The 25,010-nt window shown below is 38.6% G+C and overlaps 1 protein-coding gene across 1 annotated transcript in view; it reads left to right on the forward strand.

Annotated features, from left to right (window-relative positions):
- The window catches only part of nlgn4xa (neuroligin 4 X-linked a), a 101,121-nt gene that overhangs the window by 17,761 nt on the left and 58,350 nt on the right, over nucleotides 1–25,010 (forward strand). Inside the window, exon 2 of the mRNA XM_008430309.3 lies at nucleotides 1,128–1,833. Within this exon, the coding sequence (XP_008428531.1) occupies nucleotides 1,383–1,833 (451 nt within the window). The 5' untranslated portion in view covers nucleotides 1,128–1,382. The remainder of the gene's footprint in view (nucleotides 1–1,127; nucleotides 1,834–25,010) is intronic.

The raw sequence follows: 25,010 nt of genomic DNA on the forward strand, positions 1-25,010 counted from the left end.
TAGGCTTGTAGGGTTCATATTTCAAACTGACATGAAGTTGAGATCATGTGTTTGTGTGTGGAAATGAAACCTGAACCAGAAATTCAACTGTTCAAGATCATAGTGAAAGCTGAGGCGACTGTACAGGATGCTTGGCCAGCAGCCAAGCAGCAAGAGAACATTAGTAAATAAACTGGGTTCATATTATACACTCTATGGTTTACACTAAGCATAAATCCTCTCTTTAATTTATAATTATCTCGTCTTAGATGTTGGCTATATATGTCAATTCAGGTATAATTACCTTCCAAATCACTGAGTGAGTTCTTATCAGTGTGTCTACAGCCATTTTCTTGTCTCTGAGCATTTTGTCCCAAAATGATACAGACTATCTGCTCTGCTGTCCTGTCTATGTTCTTTTCTTAGTGTAACATCATGGACGGCTGTTCACTTTAAAAATCTAACTTGCTAAATGTGTGTCTGCTTTCGCCCTTCTGGCAGAGGACCACTCATCAAATCATGAAGTCTTTTCATTTATATTTGATATTAGATAGGAGTTCGTCCTGGTCAGTATGAGATTTAATAATTAATTTGGTCTGACTTTCAGTGGCACACGGTGTTACTGGAGTGGGATGGTAATTAATCGGCACTTTTGGACTGGAGTAGGTTGGCATATCACTTTCTCCTTCCTAGCCTTTTAAAATATGCAAAATGCATGTTTAAAATGCCCTAAGACCTTCAGCTGAGCGATAAGGTCAACAGTAGCAGGAAGCAGAATAAATCGTTTGCATATCATCTCATTTTCTGTCCATGATAATGCAGACAAACCCTGGTGAAACAGTTTGCCTGTTGAGAAATATTTCCAAAACTTCACCCTGAAGAGATTTAAAATGAAATGCCATCCATCCATGAGGGCTGGTGACCATCCTCAGTGGTCACTGGGTGAGAGGTGGTGTGATCGGTTATCAAGCCACTGGCTTGATAACAGAACCTGAACCAATTGAACTACTGGTGCAAAAGGTTTCATGTAGCCTTGTTGGTGTTAAGCTAATGTACATGTGCAATGTATAACTGAAAATATGTACTAGCTCATTTATCAAGAGTTTGGAAGAACAAAAATGATTTGTTTTGTTTTTTTTTCCTTCTAGAACATTCGATCACGTTGGACTTTGGGTGGTGGGAGTGTTCCAGTCATTCTCCAGACAGGAGTAAAACAACAACCACTGATCTCCACGCAAGCTCTCAAGATGGGGAGCTCTGAGAAAGCGACAGTGATTAGCTGGTGCTCCTTCACTCAGCTCGCAGTTTGAAGAGCAGTGCCAAGTCAATCGGAAGTGGGCAGGGGGAGTTGTTGAGGATCCAGTAGCACAACCTGCCAGATTCCGGCTCCAGACAGTGAGAGCATGTCAGTACTCATAGGCCCTTCATGGATGTGTTGCTCCAAGGCCAAGATCAGCCTTTTGCTCTGGATGGGGCTGGTGTCCATCTGTGTAGCTGCTACTCAAGCTCAGCAGCATCCTGTAGCCACTACCAATTACGGAAAATTGCGAGGAGTGAAGGTTACGTTACCCAACGAGATTCTGGGACCGGTGGAGCAGTACTTGGGGATCCCCTATGCACTGGCTCCAACAGGGGAGCGGAGGTTCCAGCCACCAGAACCGCCCATGTCTTGGCCAGGAATTAGAAATGCTACTCACTTTGCTCCAGTTTGTCCTCAGTTCTTGGAGGACCGCTTTTTACTCAACGATATGCTCCCTGTGTGGTTCACAGCCAACCTGGATACAGTAGTAAGCTACGTGCAGGAGCAGAGCGAGGACTGCCTCTACCTGAACATCTACGTCCCAACAGAGGATGGTAGGTCATCTCATCCTTTCTTTCCATGCTTGTTTTGCTAATTGTTCTTCAGTTTATGTTCTCAGATTGTTGTCAGTATTTATTTTGATTACTTATTTTTGCCAAACTTGAAAAAAAAAAAACACCTTGTGTTACCACCACATATCATGTTCATGGTGAACAACATTTTATGTGTTTTACTTTTTGTTTGGGATGATAAGTAAATAGTTGGATGTAGCTCTTCTTCTTTATTAGTTCAGCCACAACTAACACTGGCGGCAAATTAGCTCCATGATAGAACGCCATCATGGGTCACAGGTTGTAAGACGTAGATTATTTTCAAAGCCTTGGCCTCGATACCTCCAAATATACTACACTCATTAAAATAGATGAATTATGAATGAATAGATTACTCTGGACAGTGACACTGTTACTGGTAAATAATGTTCATTAAGCATTAGGAAAAGATCAATTTCAAACACTTTTGTGTCAACTGATCTTGGTTTATCTTGTCTTTATTTACCAAAAGATAAAAATCTGATTTGGTCAGAGTCAAAGTGTACATGTTGTTACACATGTTTAAACAACTGCAGTCTCATTATCAGCAGGTCTCTAGAGAAAAAACAAAGGTGAGTTAATTTGGCTTCTGATTAGCCGTTTAGAAGAATCCAATAGATTGTACCAATAAACAAATCAATGAAAGTGCTGTTCAAACATTTTCTCTATCGGCGTCCTATGTTTGATAGCTTGACGTTAAATTTAAGGGCTTGCCAGCACATACGGAGCAGTTTGCAGCTGAGTGTGAAGCAGCCAGTTGGAGGATTCGCATATCCAAGCTTAGACGATGCTGTTCTGCCTCAAATAGAAAAATCTAGTTGTTTTGGGTCATAATTCTTCTCAGTTATGTGCACATTAGTAAATGGTTGATTACTGTTTTGTTCTACGGAGCCACCCCAAAATATTTTGTGTACTTGCTGTGACATCATAGAGATTTAGATTATTGTGTTTCTGGTAGAAAAAAAAGCACTGAACCAGTTTCACCATAACAAGCGTTCTAATTTGATGTAAAGCTTACATAATTTCAGTAACACCCCAAGCGCTTTACAGAAAGAAACACTAAGAAATGGGTCCATTAATTATGTTTATGAAAGTGGAATGACACAGGGAATATGCATTAAGCACAGTTGCTGAAATTAATTTAATACTTTAATACTTAAGTCTTTGTTGGATATGACAGCTGGAGGCATTTCCTTTGTGCAGAAAGTGTTTGGGATCATTCTGACTCGGAACAATTCACAGTGATGGTATTTTGAGATTCATCACTAAAACCTTCCATTTATCCATTTATCTGACCTTTAATGGCCTCACATCATCATCGTATCACCATCAAACTTCACTGTCACTGTGAAGACCTTGCAGTAGTCTTCTAGTTATTTGTTGGATTTTCCTTAACTTTAGTATTCTTTCTTTTTTCTTCATCAGTGGAGTGTTGTGCAGTTAGTGTACATGGACCCTGTGGCTCTCTGTGGGAGGTTATTGGCTCTTGGAAAACTCTTCTGATTAGTCTTTTCACTCGTCTGTCAGAAATCCTGTGAAGTACATCTGGTCACGGCTGGTTTTTGATGAAAGGAGGTTCTGGATTAGATTTTATTGAAACAATCTCCAGGGAGCGTTTCAAGAAAAGCAAACAGATTAAATCTAAATTATGTTCAGTTCAAATAATTCCTTTCATTCCAGCTGATGCTGGTGTCACCCAGGTGAAACTAAACTAACACCAGCCAGCACCATCTGGATGTTTGCTAGGAATAATGCAATAAGGTTTTACATTTCCAATGAATCGCAATAAGAGATTGTTTTCTAAATATTAAGAGATTATTGCAATGTTTTTAGTATTAAACACAGATTTGCTTTGACATTTCACAATATTACACAAGATTTAATCTATTGGCTTAGTTCTGTTCATCTGTTTACATATTTGGATTACTTAGGTTGTGCAGTTTGTCCATATCTGCTTTAGAAATATATATTTACTGAAAAAAACATGTTCTGCTTTATTTCAATGAGATGAGGTTGAACACTATTGTTGTCTAACTGAGCAAACACTTGCATACAGTAACAAAACTCACAATGATAGTTTATGTTTCTTTATTTCATTGGGAATATTAAGAGTGCTTGAACCATATGAGTGATGCATGAGGATTTCTATTTTCTACTCCCTCTTGTTAACACTGGGGTAACATAAACCGGCAGACCCTTTACTAATTCAGGTTTCTTATCTGCCTCCATTATGCTCCATTAAATGGACTCAGTATGAGTATTAAAAAGAAAACATGGCCTGTTGATCCTTGAGCTGCCTGGGTCAGGATGGAGAGGTTGGCAGAGCATTTTTAGGAAACGAACAGAAACTATGGATGGCAAGTGGACACGCAGAAAGGCGTATTAACGTGCGTTTCTGGCCGAGATCGTTGACAGCTCTGTGCTAAATTTATTCTAAGCTCTTCAGTACATGGCAGATTAATAAGTGCAGGAAAAGGATAATCTCACAATCCCACACTGGTGCACAGCAGGGAGCTTTTCTCAAATGACTCTGTATTTCTGAAATAAACACAAAGAAAAAAAAGGAATTAAAGTTGTTTGCTCAAGTAGAGATTTAATATAACAAATCAGTGCCCCCTGTAAGCAGAGTGACTCCGAAGAGTAAACACAACCTCTTTTTTAATTAAAAGACTTAATACATTGAGTTTTAATAAAAATGTTTCTTAACAACTCTTAAAATGTGAAAAAACTACTAAATACAACCACATTCATAAAAGAAGCTAAACATAATACTGAGTCTCATTATTTATTTAGCATTAAACAATCTGTCTGTATGAACTCCCTTTGATAAATGTAAAATAATATATAGCTTGTTTCCTACTCAATACAAGATTTAATCAATTTTCAGGTTTTTTGTTAGTTTTTTAAAATGTATTTTTGCATAACTCTACGGCTCTAAATGTCACTTCAGTCAGAACTTTGACTATTCAACTGCACAACCTTCACTTCACCTTCTTTTTCTTCTCATTCTGAGCTGCCCTGTACTGCACAGTTTTCTATGACCCACTTTCAGCCAAGCGGTGGTTGGTGAGCAGATGGGCTCTGAAAAACCATAGTGACTGGAAAGTTCCCAGGTCCAGCGCTGATATGCAGTTATACTATGATAGGTATGATATGTCAACTCGCTGCAGACGCTTGAGTGAATAATTTTCTCTGGAAAACATTCAAAGTGTTCATAGATTGCCCATGACGGACATTGGAAGTGATTTACAGGACCGTTGAAATGTGTGAAATGCTCAAGTTAAGCTAATTTGTCTGTGGAAGTGCCAGACCTGTTGGGACTCATAGTATTTGTAAAAGTTGGAACTAGCTATCTTACAAAGCCAATCCCATACCTTTTCTCTTCTGACATTTAGCTGATTTGATTAAATTGCCAACTTTGCCTGAATTAATGCCACATTTAAACCAATATTTCTTAAATGACATTTCTCCTAACACCAGAACAAACTTAAAAGCATTCAAAAATCTAGATGTGTACCAGTTTTTTCGTACGATAGTTTACATGATGATGACATTTTTTTTCATGGTTAATGATTAGAAACACATCGTATTGCATCTTACTAAGCTTAATAATTTTAGTATATAAACGCACCTCGGAAAAGGTGTTGACTGGAAATCCGTGTAGACACTGAGGCTGCCAGGCTGCCTGTCTGTCACTGTCTTCTTTCCTCATTTTCAGGTAAATGATAAAATAACAGGCTTGGAATGCAGAAAAACTACAGACTGGGATTGGAACCCTGGACCATTTTGCTGCCAGGCAGCTGTTCTCCCCACTATTTTTAAAAGCCAGTACTTTTTTACTTTTACTTAAGTACAAATGTTAATGTGGTAGTTTTACTTTTACTTGAGTACATTTTTGTCTGTGTATTTGTATTTTTACTTAAGTACATTTGTTGAGTACTTTCTCCACCCCTGATTATGAGTTAATGAATAATCCTGTGTCCATTATTTGACTACTTCATTAATAAAAATGCAGAAACATTTCTCATATTTTAGGTATATTTTTATACCTATGTAGGAAGAGTTATTGACTTAAAAAACTGGATAAAAGTATGCAGTTGCTATATTGCTAAACAAGTAATGGCTCCTGGTGACATGTTGTTTTTCATTTTGTTTTTGCTTGATTGTTGGCTTTCTTGTTTGTTTCCAAATCAGAATAGTCCTGGTTAGAGATAAATAAGAGCTACTTGTACTGCAGACTGCTCTAGAAGACATCCGCTATGACTCAACCCATTAATCCAGCAGGGTTTAAAAAGGTTTTCATCAGCAGAAACACTGCAGATATTGTGACATATGACACAGTACATTAGTCCAGAAAGCTCAGTGTCTCTGAGCTGTTTTTAATGGAATGGAGAACAGACAGTCTGCTTGCTTGGAGGTGAAGTGTACCTGTAGAGTCTAATTGTAACGGCTTCCTGTTTTCACAGGGCCCTAATGGACGACTGTCATCTCTTTAGATTGGTAAATAAAGTTGAAACGGGATATGGACATGTAGGAAATGTAACATTATTTATCACGATTTCATCAGACTAAACTTTATGGAGGACCAAAACTGACATAATAAAAAATAAAATAATAAATATATAAATAAAATAATAAATAAAAGCATAAATATATATTTTGATAAGACATAAAAGCATAAATATATTTTGGAGGACCAAAACTGACATAAGAAATAAAATAATAAATATATAAATAAAAGAATAAGTAAAAGCATAAATATATATTCTGATAAGAAATAAAAGCTTAAATATATATTCAGTTTTTCCTTTTCCTTACATTTGAGTTTCCGTCAAGTAATGTACATATTTTCTTTTTCATTTCCCCTAAACATGCGTTTTGTCAAGAAAAACTGATATTTTGCCCTGTCTCTTTTTGCTTCTACCTTTACTGCTTGCTGTATTTCTGCTGCATCAATATGTTAATAAGGAGAGCTGTATACATTACGGAAACTCGTGTGTAAGGAAAAGGAAAAACTAAATATATATTTATGCTTTTATTTATATATTTATTCTTTTTTTTTTATTATGTCGGTTTTGGTCCTCCATAAAACGTTGCTGTTGTTGCTGCCAGAATAATGAGAGAAAAGAGAGAGTTCAAGATTTTTTCATTAAAAAATCCAAATAAATCAGTCCATACATTGGGAGGAAAATGTGGGCCTCCACAAGTCTGGATTATTCTCAGGTCCAAATTTTAGATATCTGAAAATTCCACTTTCATTTGTTCAAAATGAAATTAAAAAAGCCTATAAATGTCCAGGAAATCCTCCATGGTCTGCACTGAGCATGCTCTGTTGTCATAAAGGAGACAGAATTTGTGTCCCACAGATGGATGGGTTTCAGAAATGTGTGAGTCAACCAAAGAACAAGTCAAGTAAATGTACTATACAAATAATTATAGTCCAAACAGATCCTGTGAAGATTCGGTTTCCGTGGTAAAACAAATGCTTCACCAACATGGACGGAAAAGCCACGCAGAGAGGAAGAAGACATTTCACCAAAAGCAACATAAAAACCAGATCACAATTTGAAAATATAAGATGTTAGTTTTCATAGACGTGAAGTGTTTGGCCAGGATGACCGTTGTTACAAGTGAAGGTTAAAGGGAGAAGCTAGTTAGCCTGAGAACACTATGCTAACTGTAAAGCCAGGAGGTGGCAGCATTGTGCTGTGGGGCTGTTTTGCTGCTGGAATAGGACTCTTCACTAAATAGATGACTGATGAGGAAAGAAACAAACATATGTTTGTAGTACAGAGTTAACTAAAACTTTAATCTGCAGTATTATCAGAGAATGAGAAAGAAAAGTTTGTCTGTTAAACATTGTATGTAAATATCTTTTTCTAACTATAACTGACTACCCACCACTTTATATTTTACTCCATCTTTCAGTCTTCATCTCTGCAGACAGCAATATGAAAGAGTCCTAATAATGTGTTTTCAGTGTGAGCTCAGTAGGGAGCGACATGTCTGGCCTGCTCACAGCTCTCCTCGCTGCCCATCAACTTAATATCTCCTGAGTTGGCCTTTTCAGAAATCCAGTGTAATGTCAAAATATCCATCCGGCTGAGGATCAGGGAGAGATTTCCTGTTTTCCCACACCTGTGCTGCTGACAAATTAAGTGATGCCTACTTTTGTCATCTGGTTTGAACTTCAAGACGAAAACCTCCATGGTCTGTACTGAGCAGGTCTGTTGTCATATTTTAGGTTGGTTGCCGTCGTCTCCATGTTTTCTGCTGATTAACTAGTTGAGTGCTTACAAGTTGTGGAGACAAAGTATGAAAGAGAGGCTAATATGAACCTGTGGTGTTAATGCAGTAATGTTGATAAACCAGCTGCAGGGTGAATGAATCAGATTGAAAATGTTTATTTTCTTCAAGACAAAGACAATATCTCAGTCATCTAACCACCATTTTTAAAATTAAAGACATTCCTCACATTGTTTCAATTTTACTCCTCAATGCTCTGCTGTTCAAATAAAGATTACAGTCCTGTTTATTTGCATCTTTAATGGCGTAGCTCCATGCTTCTGGCACCGAGACAACAAGGAGAGGAGATCCAAGTGGAATTCTTTTCCTGGCAGCAGGCCGGTTCAGGATGAGGCCTGTTTCATTCCAGTTTACTGGGAAAATGAAAACAGGCCAGAAAAACTCCACAGTTTAAAGACAAGACATCACAAAGTGATACAGTGACTAAATGTAAAGAGGAATATAAACATGTTTTTTTCCCCAAAAAAATATTTCTCTGTTTTTCAAATGAAAATCTGAAAAGTGTGGACTACATTTGTATTTTAGCTCAAACACTCTCAAACTCCTAAATAAATATTCACATTTCATGTAGAGGTGAATCTGTAGCATTCCTGGAAGAAAAGCTGTTGAGGCTGAAAATACTCAGCTTGAGCTAATTAGCTGCTTTGCAGGTATATCAGTAGTGAAGGATGGTTCAGTTGGTAGCAGTAGCTGTTTTTCCATTACAAATGCAATTTTAGACATAAGCCTTTTCCTACCAACAAATCTAGTTTTTATGTATATTCTCATAAGTCATCAACATTTTAAACAGTAAAATTGGCAGATTGTCTCACTTATCCTCATTATGCATTTTTTTTAAACTAAACTCTGCTTATATGAATTTAAAGTCACATAAGTTCATTACAGCCCAGCGCATATTTTAATAACCAGCAGCCATAATCTACTGTTCCCCTCTACTTATCTGTACACGTTGTTTCAGAGAGAGGTTAGTGGAAACTTGCATCAATGACTTTTTTCTTTTCCTCTGCCGCTGCTAAAGCGTTGCAGCTTTTCAGTGGAGATCTCAGAGCGCCTCAAATTTCCTCCAGCTTGATAAGAATAACCAGACTCGGCAGCTGTTCTGATAACGTCCGTGGTGTTCAAAATACTTTTACACAAATGGACAATCTCGTCTTAACGTAGGTGTGTAGCAGATGTGCTTCCATTCAGAGCCACATCAGCCCCTGAAATGCTCCCCGTCTACAACTTCTGAGCTCTATGAATATGAAAGCAACAAGCTGGGCCGCTGAGATCAATGCAACTGAGCTAAAACGGTGCTAGCTTTACTTCCTAGCATTCCAAAAAGTTCAACAGAAGCCAAGCACACAAGTTAAGTTGGATAAGAGACTGAAACATGCAGGACAGTGGCGCTCAGAAACACTTTGTTGAAATGTCTCAAAAATGATCACCTCTTACATCAACAACAAAAGACTAACAAAGGCCCTATTCAATATCTGGAGGCCCCATGTTATAAAAGTAGACATTTATACAGTTTATTTAGAAAGGAACTGCTCAAACATGCATGTCACCATTTGAAGCGCTGTACCAGATAATAGCATAAGCTGATTCACATCTGCAGTTCCTTGACAGGTTACAAAAATGAATATACAAGACAAAAAAACAATAAATAAAAATATAATTCTCCAAGCTGCTCTAATTCTAATACACAGACAAATAAAGTATTACTTCCACTGGCAGATCATTTCACTTTAATCTTTTTCCCATAAATGCAATAATCTGCCAGTGGAACTAATACTTTTTCATTATTAAGGAATTATTTACTAAAAACAAGTTCCTATATTTTGACGGAAAGTTACTTATAAGTTGATTTGTTTTATTTTAAGTGTACTAAGGTATTTGAACTAGAAACGTATCCAAAAATAATTGGTAAGATTTTGTGTTTTTCAGTGTTGCAGGGGAATTTTTAATCTAATAAATTACCTACATGGACAATTTGCATGGGATTAACAACAGAGAAATTCAGCGATTTTAAAAAATGGCACGTGGTCCCTAGGTAAAACTAATTCTAGGGCTAAACTTAAATGTCATACTTGAAAAAGCTGTTACAAAATACTCAAACTGCAGAGGGTGAAACAGCAGCTGGTTATAGCGGGTAGTTCAGTTGACACATAGGAGCCTGTGGTTAGAAAAAGTTTCTGTTTTACAGTAAGGTAGTTTAAAAAAACCCAACCTTTTCTTAGCAATATCAGGTCATTTGAGTCTGCTGGGCGACATGGCATAGCTAATGGATGGTGCATCATAAAGGACACTCGTTATACACCATCCAGATGAATGCAGCATTCATCCAGAACAACAATCATCCTGATCAGTGCATTACCAAAATAATACATTATTATTAATGTATTTATTTTGACCTTTCATCTAACTATTGTAACCGTTTCTGAATAGCCCTGTGGCTCAAAATAGCTATCAGATCTCTGTAATTACTTTTGTTAATGCATCAAAGTCTTTGTTCTGTGTATTTTTACAGGCAGAGTAACCACTCGTTTCAGTAAACCATGTCCAGCTCCTTGTGGTAAATGTCTAAGTGCAACATTATATGTCTGAAGCAGGTCTGAGTAATGGACATTTAATGTTTTCCATTAAGACAGAACATTGTTAAGGCTGTTTTTAGACTTGTGTTATCTGGGGGGAAACATGACGACAAACAGAAGACATTTCAATATTCAGGACAGAAACCTGGAGTTTTAAGGCTGACCATGAAGAATCATTATTGAAATACAGGATTAATTTGCCTTGAGTTTTTTTTGTTGTTTAAATACAGAATAAAATTCTGTATTCTTTTTCCACTTAGCTTAATGGCAATTGCTCCAATTTCCTCAAGCAGCTCTTTGTACAATTGTACCTCTGCCCACTGGAATTGTTGAAAGCAGCATAACTGTGACCTTGCAGTCCTCCTGTCATCATTTTAAGGATCTGCGGCGCTCAGAGAGCCTCTGAAAGGCAGCTTTGTGACAGAGTCTTACTCAGGGAGAAGCAGGAGGAAATGACTTCAGGCTGGGGTCAAAACAAGGCAGAGAAACGGCGAAGTGGAATGTTGCTGTCTCTCACTCTTGGTCTTTCACAGGGACGCAGAGGGAAAAAAGGACATGAAGGATGCACCATTTGAAGTGTGTGATCTGGTGACTTGGAGCACTTTGATGCAATCATGCTGCTTTCAACTTAGTCTTGGAAGAACACAGAGTCAGGGGGAGCAGAGGAGCAGCTCAGGAAGGGTGGAGGCTGTTGGTCAGACTTTTGTCTAATAATGAAATTTAGGAATTTTTTTTGATTTACTCTGATTACATATGTTAAATATCTGGTGTATGGTACACAAAAGTACAAGTTTCTGTACTTAAGTAAAAATATTTATTTTTCATATTAATCCCGTACAACTGAAATGAAAAACAAATGCATGTGTTAATATATATATATATATATATATATATATATATATATATATATATATATATAAAAAAAATAAAAATCTGCTTTAACCTGGATATTTTGAACAGTTACAAAAGTTTGTCAGTTTTGGCCCAAAACCTTTTGTGAAGAAGAAAAAGAAGAAGAAGAATTATAATTTTCATCGTCACTGAGAGTTCAAATGATTAAATATTTAAAAATGTTAGTTAATAATAGATTCTTCATAAAATGAATAACATTATAAACAACTCTGAAAATCATTTTCTTTAAATTGTTATAAAACAACAGCGTGTCTTCAATCAGGAGCTTCCTGAGAATAATGCAACACAGACTGCTAAAGGAGATCCTTTCAACCTGCAGTTCAATCTGGAGAGACTCAGACGGACAAAGGGGAACAATTAAAAGATTTAATGACAGGAATGAATAACAGTTCTTTGACGCTCGGACCCCGGCAGCTGATTTGAGCTGAGACTTGATGTGAACTTGATGAACATCCTGATAACTGATTAGGGATGCTCTCCCCCCCCCCAAAAAAAGGGCTGAGGCCGGGGCCGAGGCCCGAGGAAAGGTGAGACCTAAAACTCGTATGCCGACTTGATGATGCATGGAGAAAAGAAAAGTACGGGTTGTAGGCCAAAGGAGTGCAGAAAACTAGAAGGTGAGAAGCTGATAGGAGGAATCAAATTTGATTGATAGAGAGGTTTTCATGATATGATGCTCATCCAGAGAATGAAGGCCTGCTAAGGAAAGAGCCGAAATAATACCGGGCAAGAGAGTGAAGGATAGTTGAAGGCGCGGAGCCAGGCAGGAGTTGGGGAGCTAGGGGACACAAATATATCTGGAGAAAGGCTGTAGGATAGGTGCCCATGGTAAGGGAGCCACACTAAAAAGTATGAGGGAAAGGAAAACCACTGAGACATGGACCAACAGAGAAAGGCTAGGACACGGTCCGGCTGGAGGGGCAGGCAACGCTGGGACATGGGCGAGCTGTAGGGGCTGAGCGACGCTGGGACATGGGCCAGCTGCAGGGGCTGAGCGACGCTGGGACATGGGCCAGCTGCAGGGGCTGAACGACGCTGGGACATGGGCGAGCTGTAGGGGCTGAGCGAAGCTGGGACATGGGCCAGCTGCAGGGGCTGAACGACGCTGGGACATGGGCGAGCTGTAGGGGCTGAGCGACGCTGGGACATGGGCCAGCTGCAGGGGCTGAGCGACGCTGGGACATGGGCCAGCTGCAGGGGCTGAGCGACGCTGGGACATGGGCGAGCTGTAGGGGCTGAGCGACGCTGGGACATGGGCGAGCTGTAGGGGCTGAGCGACGCTGGGACCTCCACGTAGAGCTCCGCAGTTAGCTACCTTGTCTCACTGACTGTGTGGGAGGTAATGCGTCGTGCGTCACGGGCCAAAGGTCAAAGTTAACAAGGTGACCGGAGGGCTTGTTATGTTTTCGGAGGTGAATCGTGGAGTAAGCGAAACCACAAGCAGGTGAGAGATAGGCGGGAGAAGCTGCTTGAAATGATCGAGACTGGGCCAGGAGAAATCTCTTGCATCCGAGGAGCGTTGGAGGGGAAAAAAGAAAGGACCAACGCAGGGTGCGAGGTCGAAGGACGGGAAATCATGAAGCTGTGGAGAAGCTGAGACGTGCAGATGAACGGATTGAACGCAGCTGGGAAGCAGCTGATGGCTTGGGTGTGGATCCTTTTATGCAGAGCCTGATTGCTGATTGAACGCGCCGGTGAGGTCCAGCGCTGAGGTCAGAGAGGAGCATGACGTCGATGGGCGAACGAAGAGGGCGGAGTCTTCCAGCCTGAACTTCCGCTAAAGCTCCATTAATCAATACTTTCAGCTTTTTGAAGAAACTAGGATAATATGAGTCACAATAGTTTTAGTCCGTTTCCCTTTGGGATTATTAAAGTATTTTTATATTGAATTGGAAAGAGCATGATGGACCTTTCTGCGTTTTTGCAGTTTTTTTGAGAATATTTTCCTGCTAACTGATTTATTTGATGACAAATTGTACAGATTAGGTTTAGCACTGAAGACCTGAAGTCATTTTTTGTGGTCTCAGAATTATTGATCAGCTGTTTCAACAAGGGTAATTTCACTTTTATATATTCTGAATTTTTTCCACAAATAAACAAACAATCTGTTAGAGAGCAGATATGGATTTAAAAAAACATGCAGGAACATTATCTTTTATATATCAAATTGTCAGATCAGTACCTCATCTTTCTTGGATTAGTAGGGTGACGTAGAAACCAGGTTTCAGGTTTATCTGCCTCATCAACTCAACTGTTATGGACAAATAATGGAGGTAAAAATTTGATGTATTTTGTAACGACCTGGAATTTTCTATGCTCAATTAGTTCCACTGGCAGATTATTTCTCTTCTAAGTAATCCTTTTTTATCAATATTAAGAAATTTCTGACTTAAAACAAGCTTCTATATCTTGCTTAGAAGTTAAAAGTTAGTTTTGAGTTTCCATTTAATAAGAAATGTAATGAAAATAATGACACGAATAAGCGTGTTGACGCGACAAGTCATTAGAAAACGATTCCTCAACTTGTTCCTGTCGTCTTGTTCTTTGGGGTTTTGTGCCAAGATCTGGTTGTTGATCATGTGACTCGTGTGATGCAAAGAAAGTGTTTCCATTGCAGTTTTTCAGAAGTAAACCAAATTCGATATGGCCAAAAAAACAACCACAGCGCCAACTTTTTATCAAAAAATGTAATTGGTGTGCTTCCAAGCAAATTTATTCTTGAAATGTCAACTTGTGCAATTATATGATCAATAGAAATGCAGCTATATCTGCATAAACATTCCGGAGAAATAAAAGCCCAAAGTTACACAAAGCATGCAGATGACAGACGTGTTCATTATCTATGTTTTTCTTCAGTCACATTGATATTCTATCTTCATTCTTCCTCCAGGCGTAATGGCTGTTAATTTTCTTTTACACAGTCCGTTCTGTGCATAACAATATGCAGGTTTATTTTTATTTTTCAGAGGACTGCATTAATAGCCTGTCATGTGGAACTTGCAGCTTCAGAAACTGCAGCAGTCCAATTCAAATTCCTCTCGTTCTAGCATGAGACGCCATTCCTTTAGTGTAAATGAAGCTTCAGAGGCTATGAGCAGCTCCACTTCAGGGTGTGGAGGTAGCATGCATAAAACATTTGACTTGATATGACTGGAGTTGTGCATATTTAACTCTGTGGGCTAATGGTCTAATTTATTTAGGTTTGCATGTTTAATTTACATGCAGGAGACCTGCAGTGTGACCAGCCTGAGCGTTCATGCTCAGCTGGTTTATGTGACTCTGGCCTCTGTTTGTGCAGCTTGCTCTCACAGTGAGCAGCTTTCATATGTAAACAGCCCACAATCCCAACCATAGACTGACACATTGTTGAAACAAGCTCTTTCCTGTTTGCCTTTTATCGAATGCAGCAACATGCATCATGAAGGCAGGAGCAAAAAGACACACAACATAAATCTGAAGAGACGGCAATCATTTCTTGTTAAAACTAAGAATCTACAAATCTTCTTTTTTGGTTTCCGATACCAAAACAGATACCAGAGGGTTAGCATCGGCCAAAACACAAAACCAGAATTGAACTGAGTTAAAATGTTTCTTTTCTTAAACAGACAGAAATGTGCTGAATTACAAATTTATTTGATGACTGCGCCACTACAGCACTGAAATACAGCAACATCATTTAGGACATACTACCAGAGATTATACAGTCAACACCCCTCTGCTAAAGATGGACAGATAGAATCCTTCTTGGAGTCACTGGACCTGCCCTCAATTGGAGAAACTCAAAACAAACTTCTCACTTCCTATATAACAAAAATAGAAATACAAAAGGCAATTAATAGGTTAAAAAATGGTAAAACACCAGGAAGTGATGGACTGCCATCTGAGTGGTACAAATCCTTTAGTGAAGATTTTCTACCATTACTAGAAAAATCATTTAATTATACATTGGAACATGCAGTGCTGCCGCCATCTTGGAGAGAAGCGATTATAACAGTCATTCCAAAAAAGAGGAGGAGTGAAACATGCTCTGATTATAGACCTATATCTATTCTAAACATTGATTATAAAATTTATACCTCTATTTTAGCAAAACGATTTGAGCAATTCATTGGAGATATCATAGACGAGGACCAAACAGGATTTATTAAAGGTCGCCAAACGCGAGATAACATCAGGAGGGCACTTCACATAATAGATCATATTCAAAATAAAAAAATAACAGCTATCTTAATTGGTCTCGATGCAGAGAAAGCTTTTCACAGCGTAGGCTGGAACTTCTTATATAAAGCACTTGAAAAATTTGGTTTTAATGAAAAAGCTGTACAGTGTGTGAGGACTTTATATCAATCACCAGTGGCCAGAATCAAGATTAATGGAAATCTAACTGACGATATAAAACTAGAACGTTCTACACGTCAGGGTTGCTGTTTATCACCAACTTTATTTGCAATTTATATTGAACCACTCGCACAACATATAAGACAACATAAGGATCTTAAGGGTATTGATATACATAATGAGTCCCATACAATAGGTTTGTTTGCAGATGATGTAATTTGCTATTTATCAGACCCTGAAAACTCGCTGCTTTGTCTAATCAACCAGTTAGAGATATTTGGCTTTTATTCAGGATACAAATTAAATTTGGAAAAGACACAGGTTTTGACATTTGGTTATACTCCATCTGAAATGATACGTAGAAAATATAACTTAAATTGGAGCTCTACTATGATGACATACCTAGGAGTACAATTAACGAAAGACAGAGGTGATCTATATAAAGCTAACTTTACTAAAGTGGATCAAGAAATTAGGAAGGACATTAGAAGGTGGGATGTCCTAACACTAGACTTCAGCTCCAGAATTGAAGCGATAAAAATGAACGTGTCACCAAGGTTATTGTACCTCTTCTTGGCATTACCTATAGAAATCCCGGATAGACAGTTTAAAACATGGAACCAGATTATATCTAGATTCATATGGAACGCTAAAAAACCCAGAATAAAATTTGAAACTTTACAAATACCAAAAGAGAAAGGAGGTATGGCATTACCCGACTTTAGAAAATATTACCACGCTGCCCAAATAGCTCCCATAATAAATATAAGCGTCAAAAATTATGAAGCGAAATGGAAAAATATTGAACAAAAAGTCAATGGAAGAGAATTGCGAAGTATTATTGGAGATATTGAGACCATTAAGAATATACTTAAGAATGTTAATGCTATTACTAGGTTTTCACTGGGTAAATGGTTATATATAATCCGAAAATACAAATTAGAGAAACAATTATGTTTGATCCAGTGGCCAGCCTACAATAAATATTTTATTCAGGACCCACAATTTAAACAATGGCTAGAAAGAGACTTAACAGCATTATGCGTAGTCCTTAAAGATGGGCACTTTAAAAGTTTCCATGAACTACAGCAAGAGTTTGCTCTAAGAACTCAAGATCATTTTAGATACTTACAATTAAGGGACTTTTATAACAAAGAAATAAAACAAAAAATAGATCCAAATGAAAATGGGATTGTCAAAATGCTGATAGAGACCTATAAGGGTAAAAAACATAGAATAGTGTCTTTACTCTATAAATATTTGTTAGAAAATAGAGGCACTAATACAATGAATATTAAAACAAAATGGGAGAAGGAATTTGGTATTCAGCTAACTGAAGATGGCTGGCTGAATATTTGGAAGACTCAAATTACAACATCCTCTTCCAGAATTTGGAGAGAACATTGTTGGAAAAATATAATTAGATTTTTTAGAACACCTCAAATTACTAGTAAATTCAAATCTAGAGACCAACCATGTTGGAGAGATTGTGGAGCTCTTAATGTTAATCACACGCATATTTTCTGGCTTTGCCCTAGAATTACACAGTTCTGGAACAAAATACACAATAAGATTGTAACGATTTTGGGTTACTCAATACCCAAGTCTGGCCTGGTCTTATATCTTGGTTATTTGGACAATGCTGTACTTAATTATGATTGTTATTTGTTAAAAATTCTGTTGGTGGCAGCCAAAAAGGTCATAACCAGGAAGTGGTGCAAACCTGAACCTCCTACCACAAAGGAATGGATACAGACTGTGAACTCATTATTTGAGATGGAGATTCTAACATATAGACTGAGGACACAGGAACAGCAATGCATGGACAAATGGGAAAAATGGACAAACTTCACATCGAGACAGGACTAATTTTGGATAGGAATGGTCCCCTTCTGTTTTTGTTTTGTGTTACAAAAATGAGTCCCCCCTGATGTGATTTTTGTTTTTAATCTGTATTTTTTGTTTCTTATATTTTCTATTCTCTCTATTGTTTTATAATTTCTATTGTTTGATCTTTTTTCTTGATTGTGTTCTAATAACATTAACAAAAATAAAAATAAAGTTATAAAAAAAAAAAAAAAGAAATACAGCAACATCTTCACAAGCTAACAAATGTAAAAACACAACTGTCAGTGCAATTAGAGGTTTCTTTGTTTATTAAGATTAAGATATAATAAGGATTATAACAGCCAATTTAAAATAAATAATAAAGAAACTGCACTAAAACAATAGGTTGACTGTCTTGGAAAAACAAGTTAAAACTTAAACTGCAATAAACCTTTCAAATTGTTCAGAAAGTGGAATTAGGAATTCTGATTGTAATGTAAAACAAATAATAAATGCACAAAGCATAGAATTAGACTGAATAGATCTGCCCTAGTGGATACGACACATTTTCTCAAATACCTGATGCAGATTTTTTTTCAGTACAGATATTAATATCGGATCGGTGCAGATGCAGTTTCAACAAGAAAACAAGACAAAAAAATCAGATATTTCCAGCCTCTCACACAAAAAAGAAAATAATAATATCCATCCATTTTCTAACACCCTTGTCCCTCAGTGGGGTCAGGAGGGTTGCTGGTGCCTCTCCAGCTGACGTTCCGGGCGAGAGGCGGGGTCACCCTGGACAGGTCACCAGTCTGTCGCAGGGCAACACAGAGACTCACAGGACACACAACCATGCACACACACACACTTTCCCACACGCACACACCTAGGGACAATTTGGAGAGGCCAATTAACCTGACAGTCATGTTTTTGGACTGTGGGAGGAAACCGGAGTACCTGGAGAAAACCCACCATGCACAGGGAGAACATGGAGACTCCATGCAGAAAGACCGGGAATCGAACCCAGAACCTTCTTGCTACAAGGCAACAGCTCTACCAACTGCACCACAATAATAATAATAATAATAATAATAATAATAATAATAATAAACTTACCACTGATCACTACATATGACAGCACTTTTTGAGCTTTCCCAAAGTAAATGAGATGTTTTTGAGCCACCAATGTTTCAGCCTTTCTTTTGGTTGGTGCAACTTACAACTCCCTTCTGTCTCTTAGCAACCAGCCCACAGTTAGAAGTGCACACCCTCCCCTCAGCTGGCAGCCCTACTCCAACAGTGATGCAGTGACAATAGTTCTTATATGAGCATGATGTGATACTTATTGATAACATTTGGAAGTGTGGATTGGTCAATACGGATGCTGGTGAGAGCAAAGCATGGGATGTGCACGAGAAGCAAAAAGTTACTTGGAGTATTGACATGGTGATAGAAGCATGAAGAGCATCAGGATCAGATGAATATAGCCAGTGAATGCACCAGGACATGCAGGCGCATGCCGGCCACCTTTCATATAAATGCTGCCTCCAGCAAAGTTTCCTGTAGGACTGCGGTCCACATGCGGCCTGTGAGCCGTCTGTTTCTGGCTCGGCTGCTAACATGCTGTCTGCAGTTTGTTCTCAGTCTGGATCCTGATCCGGAAAACACAATGGATATTGATCCGTTCTGGATTTTCCAGGTCTGAAAAGCAACTGCTCCATGACTTTGTGGTAAAGTGACAACAATCTGTTGATGGGGTCAGACTGTTGAACGCACCAGTGAAAACTGATGTTGGCGGTCGGCGTAGTTTGGGTAAGAAACTTAGGTAAAGATTTCCAACTTGACCAAAGTGTCAGCCTGGCCATCACTTGTGACAGAATTTGGTCATGTTAACAGGAATAACTGGACATTTCTGTCATTCAGGAGTATTTGTTTACAAAATGACTCTTTAGAGGGGCTGAGTTTTTTATTTAGGAAGCATTTTAAATTTTAAACTCCTGAATTCTTGAATTAATTACAATTATACTCTCCCACCCCCTTATTTGCCATTTTATATTAATTTGCATGAGTTTCTTGTTTAAGTATGTAAAGTTATCTATAACTTAAACATTTTTTTGTTTTGTTTTCCCATATGTTTATTGTTTAGAGTGAAAAGGAACTTTGAATATGACAGTTTCTGGCCTGTGGGTTGACTGTTTAATGCACCTTTGATTATTTGAAAGTGCCTTAGTGGACCTTCAAGATTTATATTGGAGTACTCCTGGAGTAAGATGTTGCGAAGAGGCCAGAAAATTCTGGAGTGTGAGTGTCTGGATGGATGGATGGATGGATGGATGGATGGATGGATGGATGGATGGATGGATGGATGGATGGATGGATGGATGGATGGATGGACCTCACAATGACATGTTTTTGTATACTGAAAGTTAGGAAGCCTTAATACAGACGGTCATTAATTGTCTTGCTCATTTTGACTTTTCAGGTCGTCGATGTAATCGGGAGCTAAGGTTCACTAATAAGCATTTTGCTGCCAGAGCTCATGTACAGAAAATAAGCTAAAGTTCAGATGCCAGACGACTTTGAGGCGGTAAAAACACAAAGGAACTTTTCAGAAGCTTCTCTTGGCATATTGGCTAATTAGCACTTCAGAGGACGAGCTGTTTCCACGGTTAGATGGCTCTCAACAGGTTTTAATATATATTTTTTATTTTATAGATTCCACTCCATAGTCCTCTGAGTTTGCTGTATATTGACCTAAATTATTTGTTTCTTTTTTTGTAGTTTGGTATTTTTTATGTTTATTGTTTTCTGGGGTCAGTGTTGTGTGTGAGATGTACATCATGCATTTTTAATATTCCAGTGTCTGTGCCAACGATTAGACTAGAGGGAACTCCTGTTTTTATTTCTTATTTTGAAAGAACATTGGTTAAAAAATAAAAATTGAGATAAAACAGAAACAGTTATCTTCTTTCCTGAAATGCGTCTTTGCTTCTGTCCTTCTTTCCTTGCATCATTTCTTCTTTCATTCAATATCTTTCCCTCTATCTTTTATTTCTTGCCTTCTTTGTCTTTAATCTTTCTTGCTTATTATCATCTTGCTTTCCTTTTAAACTGTCTTATTCTTTATTCCCTTTTTGTTTCCTTTATCCCTCCATGTATTTAATTCCTTCCACAATTTATTCATTGGTTGACTTTCATTCCTTGCTTTATTCCTTTGTCAGTTGTTTTGTACATATGTAAGTTTGTTCACACAGACGTTTGTTCATTTGTTTGATTGTTTCTTCCGTCCTTGTTCATTTACTGGAAAACTTTAGCTTTGATGTGCTATCAGACAGTTGGAAAAACAGATATCTGTCCCTTTTCCTATAAATATCTGGTTTCAAAATGTAAATTAGATGTTTCTAAAACACCACAGTACATTTAAACAAAATTGATCCCAGCCTTTCCTTTTTAATCAGTTATCACCACCTGATTTGAATTTAAAAACATTTTTTGTCCCCTGATGAATTACATTTTTAAATTTTAGATTCCCTTTTTTTTTTTTTTACATATACTCCCCCCAGAGCTCGCCGCAGCATGAGGACCAAGCCATGCTGTTTTGACAGAAACAATTTGTTCATCAGTCACTCCGACAAATGTCTGCCATGTCTTTTTCCTTCTATTAACACCTCTTGCGCCTGCTTGATAATAACCAAACAGTGCAGCATTTTTCAGCGCTGCGTTGGGTAATCAGTGGGGACTGACAGATGACTGGAGGAGAGAGAAAAACACAGAGATGTCTTAGTTAAAGGCCATCATTTGTTTTCCAGGGGGAGAGATGCAAGTGCCAGGAAATGCAGTGACATTTCTGAGTCCCATCATTATGAGCATTCGATCAGTTTTTATGGATCTTGCTTTAGAAGAGAATCTTCACATGTTGCTGAGTCTAAGCATGAGCTATAAAGATAGAATTTTACTGAGTCTGAGAAGTGAAGTCATGTTAGAGATGTTCAGAGGAGACTTATAACTGATGTTGGTGTCTTTCTACATATGGCTGTTAGTTTCTAGTTTCTCTACTTTTCTAATACAGGCATGATGTTTCATGTACATCGCTCGCTCAGGCATAACATTATGACCACCTGTCATGTGTGTATAACTTCCCCATTTTACTGCCAAATCTTTTCATTCATGAACTCCACTGGCTTCCTGAGCTGTGAATGTTTACAACCACTATGTCAGCCTGTGTGCCATTGTATAGCACAGTCAATTAACTATGCTACGTTTAGTTGTTATAAAAATACTGTATATATCAAATATAACTTAAAATAAATTTGACTTCATAATTGAACTCTGTCTCTTTAAGAAACTCCTGATTTTTCTGAAACTCCTTCAGGATGTCATCACAACGTGTCTCCTCTATTAACCATTTAACAATGTTTTTTTTAGCAGCGTTTCACAGGGACGTTTCTCCTGTAATGAGCTCAGCAGGTGAGCAGATCCTCCAGGTGTTTGCTCATTTTAATGTTGAGCAGTTCATTGCCTCGTACAAGAGTTGCAGTTTTGAGTTTTGCAATCTCAGTTTGGTCCTTGTGGACTGCCTGGCATCTTTGGGGATTTCTGAGGAATGACTGGTCTCAGTGGTGTGAACCACGCCATCCTCCCTAACATATCCAGCACTGCAATTGTGTCTTGATGTGTATCCTTCACAGTAGATGAGTGTAGCACCATGTTGTGAACACCCGTCACTTAGAGTCTTGAGGTGGGGAGGCTTTTCTGTCATCAATCAGTAAAGTCTCACACACCTCAGCAACAACCCTAATATCAATGCACACTGCACTCACTGCAACATTTCACATCACCACAGACATCGGTCGGTCTTGATGCCAGGGATTAGTTGGGGCTCTGGGTTGCTATGGTGGCTGAGTCCTGACATGGGTCAGGGGGGCCAGGTGCCTTACGTCTCCCCCTGCATGTCTTTGCCCTGCTGGATGCTGCTGCTGTGCTTAGCAAGCGGTTGACGGCGGCCCTGGGGTGGTGCCTCGTGTCTGTCTGCCTGGGGCTGCTGTGTCCTTCCCGGGTCGAGCCCACCCGTTCTGTGTTACAGGCCTTCCACCTTTTACTCCACTCTAACAACTGTGCACCTCCAGGTGACAAACTAGCTCACATACAACCACTCAACACAAACACAATAATTCAAGAACACACACATGCACACGCATGCACGCGCACACACGCACACACTCCGACACGCACACACACGGACACGCACAGTATAATTTAAATGACTGACACTGGAGTCTTGGTTTAAGTCAATCACACAGTTAAGGTTCCATTTCGAGTTATTGTTTTTTAGAAACAGATATTAGGAAGAAGTATTCTTGATTTTTAGTTTTTCCTGTGAGGGTCTATTTGCTGTCCTTCTTATTCCCTTTCAGTGTTAGACATACATATTTATAATTACCTGTTTCATGTTGGCCTACTTAAATCACACACTCAGACACCAGCAGTCCTTGGCTGTGTTTTCAGGAAAGCACGGCAGATCAATGCATCGTGACTGTTTTTACATCTGCAGTGGCAATGAATTACTGGTGTAGCTCCCCTGTGGTCCCACCTATACCTCTGCAGAGAAACCACACAGCACTGCAGACAAGCCCTACGTCTTCTGTCCTGGATTTACCAACAATTCAGTTTGGATTTATACCTTCTCAAGACAAGCACAATTAAAACTGTAATGGTGGAATTACCCACATCCACAGATTTTCACTTAGTTCTTTTTAGATTTATGAATATGTTCTTTTTTCTTCATTCTTCTCCTCTTAAGATATGAAGTCTTAGCTCTTGGCTAAATGATGGCTATCTGTACATGTACTGTCAGTAAAACCATATTGAGCAGGAAGAAGGTCAGTGTCAGCTGTGACAGCAGTGGTAGTGGTGAGGGCAGACAAGCCTGCAGCGATGCACTTTACATAGATTCCATTAACAGCCAGTTTTATTTGTCCTCTTAACAGCAGAAAATGCTGAAAGCAATAGAAAACTCAGTTGGTTCCCCTTGAACAAGCTCCCAGCCCACCTCAAACACCACCCACTCCCTCTCTCCACCCCCCTCACCCATATAAAGATGAGTAATGTGTGCAACATACGCAGCCACTGGAGGAATATATTATCCCCCCGGCCCGGTGGCAGTGATAAATGTCCAAGACGAACTGAGTGCACAGTCACCGAGGCAGCTCTGCAGAGCTGAGAGAGTTCAGAGAGTGAGAGGCACAGAGACAGTGTGGGAGAGACGACGAGAAAAGCATTTAAAGCACACCGTTTTATTTTCCTGTAAATGGACTCCTCAGTGACGGGACTGGAGCATGGCATCCTGAGCCCACCCAGGACTCATGATAAAACACCAAACCAGCCTGTAGCAAACATCTGTACAGACATGTCAGTTGACAGGTTTGCTTTCAGCTTCTCTGGTTTTGAACCTCGTCGTACCAGGAATAGAACTTGATTTATTGAGGTCAAATCCAAACTACTTCTCTGGAAGTGGCTCTAATTTACTCTAATTGCATTCAAACCAATTTTCCTTTGGTAGACAATACACAATTACCCAATGTTGGTCCTTCTGATCCAAATAAACACAGCTCATGTAAGGCTGTATAATTAACACAAATGTGAAACTGGTTTGAACAATGTTCACGTTGAATCATGTCCAGCTTTAGCTCAGGAGTTAATAAGAAGAAGGTAGAAAGTGCAGATTCTGACTAAAGAGATTTTGAATCAACTTAATGCCTAAAACTAAGAAAGTAATCAAATAAAAACACTGATGTATAAATGGATGTTTTCAAAAGATTTAGGTTTTTATGAAGTACTCAAAAATAATGTAAATCCATATTCAGGGTGGATTTAAATAGACTTAAAAAACTTGTTAGTTTATAAATCACTGAATGGTTTTGCACCACAATACATTAAAGATCTGCTGTTGTATCAACCTTCCAGACCTCTCAGGTCTTGGGATTCTGGTTCTGCTCCAAATCCTCAGAACCAGAGCCAAGCATGGAGAAGCAGCATTCAGCTTCTATGCACCACAAATCTGGAATAACATTCCAGAAAACCACAAACCTGCCAAAACACCGAGGGCTAAAAACCCAGAGTCGCTACTGCAAGATAATAAATGGAACTTTGAATATAAAGTTCCATCTGTGAATATTTGATGTG

The sequence above is a fragment of the Poecilia reticulata genome, chromosome 2, assembly GCF_904066995.2.
Source record: "Poecilia reticulata chromosome 2, P_reticulata-male-v2, whole genome shotgun sequence".
Taxonomy (NCBI): Eukaryota; Metazoa; Chordata; class Actinopteri; order Cyprinodontiformes; family Poeciliidae; genus Poecilia; species Poecilia reticulata.